The sequence below is a fragment of the Dromiciops gliroides genome, chromosome 4, assembly GCF_019393635.1.
Source record: "Dromiciops gliroides isolate mDroGli1 chromosome 4, mDroGli1.pri, whole genome shotgun sequence".
In the NCBI taxonomy this organism is placed as follows: Eukaryota; Metazoa; Chordata; class Mammalia; order Microbiotheria; family Microbiotheriidae; genus Dromiciops; species Dromiciops gliroides.
The window spans coordinates 388,881,140-388,893,185 of NC_057864.1; the positions used below are offsets into that span (position 1 = coordinate 388,881,140).

A 12,046-nucleotide genomic window follows, 5' to 3' on the forward strand; every position below is an offset into this window, starting at 1 on the left:
AATGCTTTCATAATTAGAACACCTCTAGATCTTTCTGATTTCCTTTTCTAAGTGTCATTTCTTTTCCCTTATATAACACTCTGGGGAATGAGGTGCATCAGATCCTCTCTTATTGGTGATGAAAATAGACTGTTGTAGAAATGCCAACAGAACAGTTTCATTTTTTCTGTTCATTTCCACTTGCCAACTTCATTTCTGAATCTCTGTGATATGGTTTTATACCAAGATTTTTATATACTTATTTTTAACCTCCATCCCCCCCCCCCATTTTTAAGATAATAATAATTTTCCTCAGTAGTGTTTGACAAATGATTTTGCATTTTAAGCCAGAGTTGCTGTTATCTACCATCTCTGTCCACATAGCAAGGGAGTTCTGCAATTCTTTTGGCCTCTTCATTGTATCAATTGGATTATATAGAAAATGGGAATTTTTTTTTCTTTTTGAGTACCTTTTTTAATAGGTTAGATTAAAGCTACTGAGATTTTTTACAGTCTCTTTTTTGCAATCCTTTCTTTTTATGTTGTTTTTTTTTTAATTTTTACTTAGGCTAACTACTGGTCTCATTATACATTACAGATAGCTTATTCTTATTCAATTCTCACATCAGTAACTAATCATATCCTGCCTGTTAAATAACAGTCTTAACACAAGCTAATCTAAAAATCATTTTTGCAATGTTCAGTACTCATGATGCATAGCACTTTCTGATTCTCTTGCTGAAGAATGCTTTCATGGTATACAGGATAACCTTTCTGAGAAGTCTAATATTCTTATCACTACCTCTTTTAGTTCTGCTTTCACATTGAAATCACTGAGTATCAAAGTATATATTGACTTGGTTTAAAAATAACTTTGCTACTTCTTCATCCTGTGTAACAGATGTGGGTACAGTAATTTTCAGTGCCTTCCTTGCTTCCAGTGTCTTCCTCATCATCACTGTAAGATAAGATAACCAGGTCCTCTATGGAATGATACTCCTTAGTGAGTCATGGTTCATGAGAAAACCAACTCTGCTAACTCCTTTTATTTTCTTATCTAAAGAGAACTTGTAGACTATCCTTCCAGTAAGCTGCAACTTCCTTTTTTTTTTTTTTTTGGTCTGGCTTAATTTATTGAAAAATTTTCAGCATTAATGCAGCTCAGCCCTTAAAAAAGAATCTCAGTTTTTGCCATTAGGCAAAGATCTTCTATTTGGACGACCAATGCTAGAAATTCATCACTTTTCTTATGATACTTTTGAAAAATAAGACTATTGCTAGGGGTGTAACACATCAAACTAAAATATATTGAGGTTTGACTTATCAGTGACAGTTTCCTCCTAAGGATAGATTAGAGTATGCCTGGGATTTAATGAATGTTTCTGCCCTAAAAAGAGAGAAAACAACAAAGGTCAGAAGTTCTCAAGGCAAACCTTCATTCATATTAGTAAATGTTTTTCAAAATACTTTCATAGCCATTATTTCATTTGAACTTTTAATAGCATTTTCAGGTAGGCAGGATGAGTATCCTAATCCACACACACACACACACACACACACACACACACACACACACACACACACACACACTGACACTTTTTTTCCCTTGAAGTACAATGAAACAAAATAAAATTCATTATAGGAAAATGTGTTATGTTTTTCATGTTCACAATTGCTTTTATTCCTCCACTAAAAGTGTAATTTCATTTTCCAGCCTGGGTATGTGACACACTCACCTTAGTAATGAAACAATACTTTGTTTTAAGGTTGCTGGACTCTGGGTGGGCAAGGAGATGTCACTCCACAGTGACAGGAATCTCACTATGATTTCTTTCTTTTTGAACGATCATTGGGACATTAACAGGTTAAAATATCTTATAGCAATAAAGCAAAAATTTGAAGGAGAAGCACTTTCAAAAATAGACTTCATTTTTCTCATTGAAATGACTATAACTTCTCATGAATCCTTGTTTTGTTTTTTTTTTCTTTTTCTGTTAGATTTGGAGGAGACCAACCCGTGTACATCAACATTATTAGAGATCCTGTAAATCGCTTTTTATCAAACTACTTTTTCCGTCGATTCGGTGACTGGAGAGGGGAACAGAACCATATGATCCGCACACCAAGCATGAGACAGGAAGAACGTTATCTAGTAAGTACTTTTACATATAAAATTATATCATAAACCCTCTACGTTAAACTGTAAGCTTATTGAGGGCAAGTACCCTATCATCTCTTTCCTTTATAACCAACCACAATATTGAAATAACAAAACAACCTAAAACTCCATAGCAATAGCCCTGTGAGGTAGAAAGTTGGAGTATTATCTTCCCGCCTTTACAGATTTGCAAATTGTAGATCAAGCTCTAAACAACTTGCTCAATTCACACAACAGAGCCAGAACTCCGCTAGTCCAGTACACATTCTACTGTCAAACTGTTTCTCCATATTAAAGGAACTTAGTAAGTGGTAGATATTGTTGACTGGTTTAAAATATCTTGAAAAACTCATTTGTTCCAGTTATCACAGAACACAATTTACCAAACTCTAAAAAAGTTGTATATGTGTGTTGTTGTTTTTTTTCACATAGCTTGTATGCAGGATAAGTTTTAAGTTCAAAAGAGGACATAGGTCAACTGTAGGAAATCCTAGTACAGGACTGATATTTTCATGAAAACTTGACTTTCTAATGACGCAAGATTCTAGGCTAAAAGCTTAACTTTGATGTAGATTTTACACAAAACTGCATGATACAATCTGTGTTTATTTCTATAATTTGCCTTGATGCTAATCTTTACAAAGATAAATTAATTTAAAAAAAAAAAGGAGCTGGGGGCAGCTGGGGGCAGCTAGGTGGCACAATAGATAAAGCACTAGCCCTGGATTCAGGAGGACCTGAGTTCAAATCCAGCCTCAGACACTTGACACTTCTAGCTTTTTGACCCTGGGAAAGTCACTTAACCCTCATTGCCCCATAAAATAAATAAATAAATACAAAGGGAGCTGATTGGATGTCTTAAAATTAGATGTTAATAGAAATGAAAAGGCTGGAGAAGGAAATGGCAAACCACTCCAGTATCTTTGCCAAGAAAACCCCAAAATGGGATCACAAAGAGTCAAATACAACTAAAAAAATGACTGAACAGGGGCAGCTAGGTGGCACAGTGGATAAAGCGCCGGTCCTGGATTCAGGAGGACCTGAGTTCAAATCCAGCCTCAGACACTTGACACTTACTAGCTGTGTGACCTTGGGCAAGTCAGTTAACCCTCATTGCCCTGCAAAAAAAAAAAAATGACTGTACAAAAGAAATGAAACAGAAAGGCATCGTATTCCCTCTTCTAGATTGTATTGGTTTATATAAAAACAAAGAAACAAAAACAAAAAACAAAACAATGAGACTATAATTTGTTAATTCAGTAGATTGGAATATAATCCTACTGAGACCAACAGTAGAAGTCCAAGATCTGTAGTTCACTACTGTGCTTGACCAGCCATAAGTAGATCCTGCCTGTTGGTTAAAAGGAGAATCAAATGAGGGATATATCATTCTATCAATCCAAATCCACCATCATTGCTGAAAAAATAGCTAAAACATGTGTCCTATTGATTGTAAATCAGTAAAATGTATCATCTTCCTATGGGAAAATAGTATTGTTTTGAGTAAATTAAACATTTTTCATTTACTATCTGTACTAAACAAAGTAATATTAATAATGCTTGAGATTTTTGTAACATTTTGTACCTTTCTAAATATCTAAATTACATAATTGATCATCACAACATCTTCCAGGGACAGAGAAGGGTAGTTTTTTGTCTATGGGTTGGACAAGGTGGCCATTGAAAATCTGTCCAATTCTCAAATTTTGTGATTCAGTAATTCTGCATTCAGATCGCAATTATGGAATGTGAAAACTCTAGGGATCTTCGAAGGTACAATTTTATAGACTATGAAACTGGAACTTTGAGTTAGATGACTTGCCAAAAGGCACAAGCTAGTTAGTAAAAGAAGCAGCAAGACAGCCTTATCTCAGAACAATTTTGGGCTTATACCTACACAGTCTTATCTCAAGGCTCAAGCAATCCTTCTGCTAAATCATTCTCAACTTAGTAAGGCTAGGATAAAGTGAAATATATCTAAAAGAAAGAAGAGGTTGAATTTTTCTATGGTATTGTTAAGAAAGGATGAGCATCCTAATAAGTTTCACTAAATTTATTTATAGTTATACATTCATTTTTATTCTCTTCTATTTTTTAAGTCAAGTAATGAACATAACTTATTTCTGAAAAAAAGGTCTATTTTTGACACATTTGGGACCTTGAGTTAAACACACACACACACACACACACACATACTTTTTTATAGAAACTTTCAAAATACTCCATTTTCATAAGACTTTCCTTAATCAAAATGTTTTGCTAAATTTCTGATTTAACCATGGTATGATGTAAAATCTGAGTAAGGTCATAACAGTACCTGTATAAAAACTGAAGATTTGGATAGAAGTCTTATAAATGGCATTTCTTTAAATGTGAATAGGGGGCAGCTAGGTGGCGCAGTGGATAGAGCACCCGCCCTGGAATCAGGAGTGCCTGAGTTCAAATCTGGCCTCAGACACTTAACACTTACTAGCTGTGTGACCCTGGGCAAGTCACTTAACCCCAATTGTCTCACTAAAATAAAACAAAAACAGAAACCAAAAAAATGTGACTAGAAACCAAAGGTTAGGGAGGGATTGACTTAGATTTTTTTCATACTGTTGAAAATTTTTATTTTAAATGTTTATTTAATATGACCAATGGTGTATTCATACAGATGTGTTCACAAACTAATAAAATTTTACAAGTTGAGTGCCAGACCGGTATCTATTAACTGAGAAATGGCTGAACAAATTATGGTATATTAATGTAATGGAATATTATCATGCTCTAAGAAATTATGAAGGAGATGATTTTGGAGCAACCTGAGAAGACTTATATGAACTGATGAAAAGTAAAGTGAGCAGAACCAGGAGAACAATGTAACAATTTATACAGTAGCAAAAATATTGTAAAGACAAACAGCTTTAAAAGATGTAAGAACTTTAATCAACCACGGTGATCATGCATGAATTCCAAAGTGTGCTGCCCACTTCCTGACAAAGAGGTGATAGACTCAGGGTACAGATTGAGACATCTTTTTTTTTCTTTTTTTTGGACACGATCACTATGGGAATTTGTTTTACTTAACTACACATATTTATTATAAAGCTTTTCTTTTTCTTTTTTTTCTCCAATGGGTGTGGTGGGAGAAAAAGAAATCTATTTTTGGTTATTAAAAAATAAATTAATTACATTTAAAAAAGAAAAAATGAAATCCAACCCTATGTGTTGAAAGGTAAGAGAGCCATCTCTCTACATAGTATGATTTGAAAGGCACAGGAAGGTTCTCTCCCTGTAGACCTACTAGTATCCAAGCTTTCAACATCTGAGACCCATTTCTTTGGATTGAGCATTGCTGCCTCCAGGTTCTTATTTTTTAAATGAAAATATTTTAACCCCAAAGGGAAAAATATATTCAGTCCCTTATATGATATGAATAAATTTATCAGATCAGTTTCCTGGGGGAAAAAAAATCAGCTTGGGAACCATGGACTCACGGTTGGGGACAGAATCAGATAATGGAGGAGGTACTCAAGGTTCCCTGAAGATAAACTTTGCCTGTTTCACAATTTTGGCTATGCTTGGTTCTGTTGGCAACTCATTTTTCTTATTCAAAGAGGGGCTTGTTTATTTAAAAAGGAGACAGTGAACTGCTCTTTTGGAAAATAGCTCTGAATTTTTTACTTTCGTGTCTCCAGTACTATTAAATGCTTGAAAATAAAATTGTCCCCTTTCAGCTCTTGTTCTCTCTTTGGCAAGCCTGGGTGGTCAGTTGCTTGACTGAAAAGAGGGTGGTTGTTTGCTTCTCAGCTGGATATAATACAGCTGCCAGCAACATCCATTGTACGCTAAGGCAGGCATTCTTAGAGGAGAAATGTTCAACTTAAACCATGATACAGGGTGTGACTGTAACTTCCTCAGCCTGACTTCTTTTGAGCTTGTCGAATCTGTGTCTTTAGAATCATACTTTGAATAGCTGTGCTACGACATATGGTACACATGGATGGACATGTTTGTATGACTTGTGCTTCATAAACTAATTAAGTAGTTTATACCAATGCCTGCACCTTCCTACTCATTGACTGAAGCTAGTCGCTAAAATGAAACTTGTCTTGCTGCTGGTCCTGAGCCTAAAATGAAACTGTTTAGCATACAGCTGAGAGTGCAAGTCTCCCCATCTTGGTAAAAAAAAAATATCCTGCTATTGTGATGCTGAGATTATGAGGAGAAATTATGTTGAGGTAAAAAATCATAGGGGTTTTTTTTTAATTTTTTAAATAGGAGACTGGGACTGTGGCAGTGGTTTCATTGGTATAGGAAACTCCTGGGTGAGAAAACTACCCCAAATATGATATTAGAGAGTATTGGTAGTTTAAGGGACTTGGACAATGTCACACAGAAAGTATGTGGCAGGAAGAACTCAAGTCTTCTTGGTTTTCAGACCAGCTACTAGAAACAATCTTAAGGGTGATCTAACCCAAATCTTTCATTTTATAAATAAATAAAAGATATCTAAAGATATTAAGTGACTGACAGGTCATAGATAAGATAAAACAGAGACAGGATAAAAAACTAAGGTTGTCTAACTTGTAATTGATTCCACTTTCAATATGTCAACAGTGTGACATGGCAGTCCCAACCAAAACAAAAAAAAAACACAAAAAACCTAATGTTGCTGCATTAAGAGAGAAGAATCACTTTTAAGAACAAGATGCTGATACTCTGCCATGATCATAACACATCTGGAGCATTGTGCTCAGTTTTGGGTACCACATTTTAGAGAGAACATTGATAAGGTTGAGAGAAGCAGTATATTATAGTGGATAGAGAACACTCTGCTAAGCAAGAAAGACTTGGGTTCAAGCCCTATCTCTAACACATACTAGTCATATGGATAAGTCAGTGCTTTAGGAAACTCTCTTAGACTTTTAAGTTGAAGACCCATATTAGTAGAGCAAGTTTTCTCATCTGGAAAATCATGATTGCAAAACAACTTATGCAAGATATGATTCTAAAGCTACAGATCCCATAAGCTCCATAGGGAACCAATCTGAGTAGGGTACAATCATACCTTATATCATGGTTTAAAATGAAGATTTCTCCACTAGAATGCCTGACTTAGAGTACAACGGGTGTCACAGGCATTCCCTATGCCAATGAAATCAGAGGTCCAGATCTTGTCCCCTAATGATAAATTAGAAACCACTGGGGAGGGAGGGGGGCAACTAGGTTGGTGAAAGGCCTTAATATCCTGCTATATGAAGATCAGATGATTAAGTTTTGCCAAGCAAGACCTTCAGTCAACAAACATTCATTAATCATAGGAATTGTGCTAGGCACTGATTATACTAGGACTAAAAATGGGATAGTACCTGGCTTCAAGGAGCTTCCATTTTCTCAGGCAGCCTTATAAGAAGGAGAAGATATTTTATCAGCACAACGATGTTAACCTCTTTTTCTTTCTCACCAGTATGGTCAGAGCCATTTGTTTTCAAAGGCAAGATGGAAACTAAGTACGCTTGCCTAAGCCATCACACTATATGAAGGGATTGTCACGCAGACAGCCAGCACGTGCTATTGTCCCTAATGAAACCTAAGACCTTCTGATTCACTAAGCTTCCCAGAGATAGATTTCCTGTTTTTCCTTTTATACTCTGAACTGTGGGTTCTTTGTTCTTACTACCTCCCCCAAAGTTGACCTTAGAACCATGGTGGTGGGATAGTAGGTCTAGACTTTCCATTTTCAGAGCATTTCAAGGAGCTTCTTAGTCCTTAGGACATTCCAGTGAAGTGTTATCCTCGTGTTTACTAGTGAAAAAAAGGAGAAATGGGAGAGAAATTCACCCAAAAGGACAATTTCTTCCATGATCTGCTATTTAGCCATATAATGTGAAAGGTAATGAATATTAAAAGGAAAAATTGTAATTTATGGCTCCCTAATTCATAAAGAACCCAATGAATCATGTTGGCCCAGTTGGATTATAAAGAAAGAATGAAAATTAGCCAAAAATGTGCAAGAGTTTTCAGAAAGCTATGCATTTTAATCAGCCCCAAAGCTCTGAACTCTGAAAGTCCTCTGGCTCTGGAACTTTACATACCAAATACTGATGTGTGGAAATTTCCACTCTGCCCCAATGAGCTGAGATCTTCTTATGAATGAAGATGCCTCAGGCTTTGGGAACCTCTCCTCCCAAAAATAATAATAACCACCGCTAAAAAAGAGGGAGAAAATACTGGAAGAGTAGACTTTTAAAGTATTTTAGTAAATGTCTATGTTTACAAAAATCTTCCTTTAAGAGCTTGGTGCCTCCTTCTAGCCTGGCATTGTGCTTACAGGTGCAGGAAACTCCTTTCCACTGTTACCCTGCCAGGGAATAGGCCTGTCCCAAGCTAACTATTTTTTCTGCAAAAGGCAGGCTTCCCACCAGTCAGTCACTCTCTCTTGCTGTGGCAAATGGGGATGATGTTTTAGTGCTGGCCAAGACATGAAGGAGAGAGCACTAAAACCACTAGGCCTCAGTATGTTGAGATTTCAAGTCCCCTAATTAGACCCCATTCCCTTGGGGGTATGGGCCTGAGGAAACCAGTTTTTTCTGTGAGCCTAACAGTCTAACAGCCAGGCAAAGGTTTTGATCCATGCCTTTTGGCCTATGTCCTGTGTCTATTTACATGGGAAACCAAACTAACCCAGGCCCTGAGTTGAAGCCTAATACAAGCAAACACACAAACTCTTCAAGTAACAGAGAAGGTATCCTCAAAGAAAATACCTCCGAGTGCCTAAATCTGCTTACGCAAGCAGTCTGGGAGTTCAGAAGATTAAAAAAAATCATTTTGCCACTGTGAAATGCACTTGAAATGTCCAGTGGAATGAAATGTGTCCAGAATGCGGGTCAGCATCCCATTAGCCCTGCCTTCCACCTTCAGGATAAAACAATGTCTCTGGGTATCACTGGGTGCTGCTAGAAGCAGAAGGAAGAAAGAATGGAAGAGTAAGAGGAGAAATGAGAAATAGGGAACAGAAAAATACCTTTCTCTGATGGACATTGGTGGAGTGCCATTGACCGTTGACTCAGAGGCAGTTCAAAGGCACCATGCCTCATTCTATCTTGGGTTTGGGGAAAAGTCATAGATCATAGGATCTTAGACTTAGCTGGGAGGGATCCCAGAGATGTTTTCCTCTGGCTCTGCTTAGATGCCAATGAGTTTCCTGAAGGTTGAGGTATTTTCTACCAACTAACTTCAGTTACTAAAAGAAGGACACTATCTTTAGAGTGACAGTTTCCTCTGATAAAAGATGGTGAAAGCAATTTCTTTTATAACTGAAACATAGAATATGGTCTCTCTTGATTGGATATTTTCTCTAGTGATTTTTATATCACAAAAGAAATGGTAATTAATTGTGGTAATAGTAATAACCAGAGGTGTTGGACCTCCAACCACTGGACCCCCTAGTTTAGCCCAAACAAGATTAAAATGTAATTGGAAAATGCTTAACAAAATAAATAAAAATATAATACAACATAGATAATGATGTAATTTTTAGTTTTCTAAGTCAATATGCAGTGTACAGTGATCAGTTTCAATTTGTTTGACAAAACAAATTGCTTCAGACCATGGCATCTTGGGATCTTGGTGTAGGAGACTACATTTTATTCAGATCATTAGCCAAGAACATTTTAGATAGATAGATAGACACATACATATACATATACATATACATATACATATACATATACATATACATATACATATACATATACATATACATATACATACATGCATGTTGTCTCCACTGATAAAATTTAAGTTCTTTGAAAGTAGGAATTATTTTATTTCTTATCTTTGGACTAGAAACACAATATCTCATAAGTACTAAATATTTATTGGTTGAATAATAATGGGAATGCATAAAGTAGTATTAGGAGAAAAACTGCATAGTAGCATAGAAAAAGGTATAGTACAGGTCAAAAGACCTGGAAGGGGGGCAGCTAGGTGGCGCAGTGGATAAAGCACTGGCCTTGGATTCAGGAGGACCTGAGTTCAAATCCAGCCTCAGACACTTGACACTTAACTAGCTGTGTGACCCTAGGCAAGTCACTTAACCCTCATTGCCCTGCAAAAACAAACAAACAAACAAAAAGACCTGGAGGAATCTCCCTCTGTTATTTACTACCAATATGACTGTGGGTGGTCAATTAACTTCTCTAGGTTTCTCTTTTATGACCTAGGCATTCTCTTTTATAAAATTATAGGGTTATATTAAATTAAGTCCTTTCTTAGCCCTAAGTGTATGAATCTTTGGTCCACTAACCATAAGCCACAAATGCCCCTTCACAGAGTATCTTGGGGGATATAATCCAGCCACATAAGAAGGTGGTCAACCAGAAGACCCTTTCACAAAAGGCACATGGGAGTTGTTTGAGGATGTAAGGTGAAGTGCTAATATGATAAATGAGGGGAAATGAATTCCATTCTCTGGGATATCCTCAGTCCTCTCAATCATAAAGGACTTTCAAGGGCACCTAGTATACCCCATGCATGAACAGAAATCCCTCCCATGGTATCCCTGAGAAGCAATCATCTAACTTCTGCTTTAAGAAATTCAGTGACCGAGGAACCACTCCTTCCTGAGACAACCCATTTTATTTTTGGATAGTTCTAATTGTCCAGAACTAGTTTTTTATCATATCAAGCTGACATCCACCTTTCTGAAACTTCTACCCATTGTTTCTAGTTCTGCCCTCTGAGGCCAAGTACATAAAAGTTCATTTTTTTTCTTATATGACAGTACTTCAAATACCGAAGACAGATATCATACCACATTCCTTCAAGTGTTCTCTTATTCAGGTTACTTCAATTGTTCCTCCTGTGGTATGACATCAAGGCCTTTCACCATCCTGGTTGTCCTGCTCTGGACACTTTTTACCTTATAAATAGGAGAAAGGGATTAATTTGTTTCATTGAGAGAGGGAACTCACCCCAAATGGGGTCACAGGGAGGTGGGCATGACTAAAACAACACAACAGCTACAACAAGATGGGAAAATTTCTTCTACCAAATGCAAGTCAGTACCCTGTCTGCCATTTATGGTCTTACAGAGTTACCTGGAGCATTTAGTGGTTAAGGGACTTATCCAGGCTCATACAACCAATATGTGTCAGAGGTGGGGTTTTAACACAGGTCTTTTTGGCTTTAAGGAGAGTTCTCTATCCACTGTGATATGCTGCCTCTTTCACCTTATCAATGTTCCACCTAAAGTATGGTACCTAGAACTGAACACAGTATGTTGTGACTAGGGTAGACTTTCAGCATCTCTTTCCTGGAAGCTATGCCTCTCTCTTAAAGCAGCTCAAAATTACATTAGGTTTTCTTAGCTGTCATGGTACACTAATGACTTACATTGAAAGTGGAGTCAACTCAACTGCTCTCCCCATACATCATTAGACCAATCCCCCCCCCCCATCAGCTATTGTCCAGCCATGCTGATCCCACCCTGTATTCATACAGGGTTTTTTTTTTTCCTATTTTAAAAATTATGTGTTGCACCTATGTGATCAAGGTTGAGCAGCAACAATTTTGACAGACGAGATTGGGGTGTCAAGGAGATCCAACCACTAGAGGAACCTCTTGATCAGCATGTGATGTTGAAACTAAGCAACCCAGATCAGTGACCCATGTGAAAGAGATGGTTTGAGCTCCCTATCTTGGCAGCAATGGGCACAGTCTTTTTATAGATCAGTTGGTCTTTCCTCTTGCATGGTACTTTGAATGTACAACTTTATGGATTGCTACAATCAAATTCTCTGTGCCCTAGTTTGCTTATATATTGGGATGAGGGGATTGGACTGATTTTGTAAGGTTCCTTTCAGCTCTAAGATTATGGTTCTAATCACGGTGCTGACCATAGACAAGATCTTGCTGCTGACC

General features: G+C 37.0%; 1 protein-coding gene across 1 annotated transcript in view; it reads left to right on the forward strand.

The window, feature by feature from the left end:
- The window catches only part of UST (uronyl 2-sulfotransferase), a 390,474-nt gene that overhangs the window by 280,156 nt on the left and 98,272 nt on the right, over positions 1-12,046 (forward strand). The window contains 1 exon segment of the mRNA XM_043964108.1: positions 1,978-2,131. Within this exon segment, the coding sequence (XP_043820043.1) occupies positions 1,978-2,131 (154 nt within the window).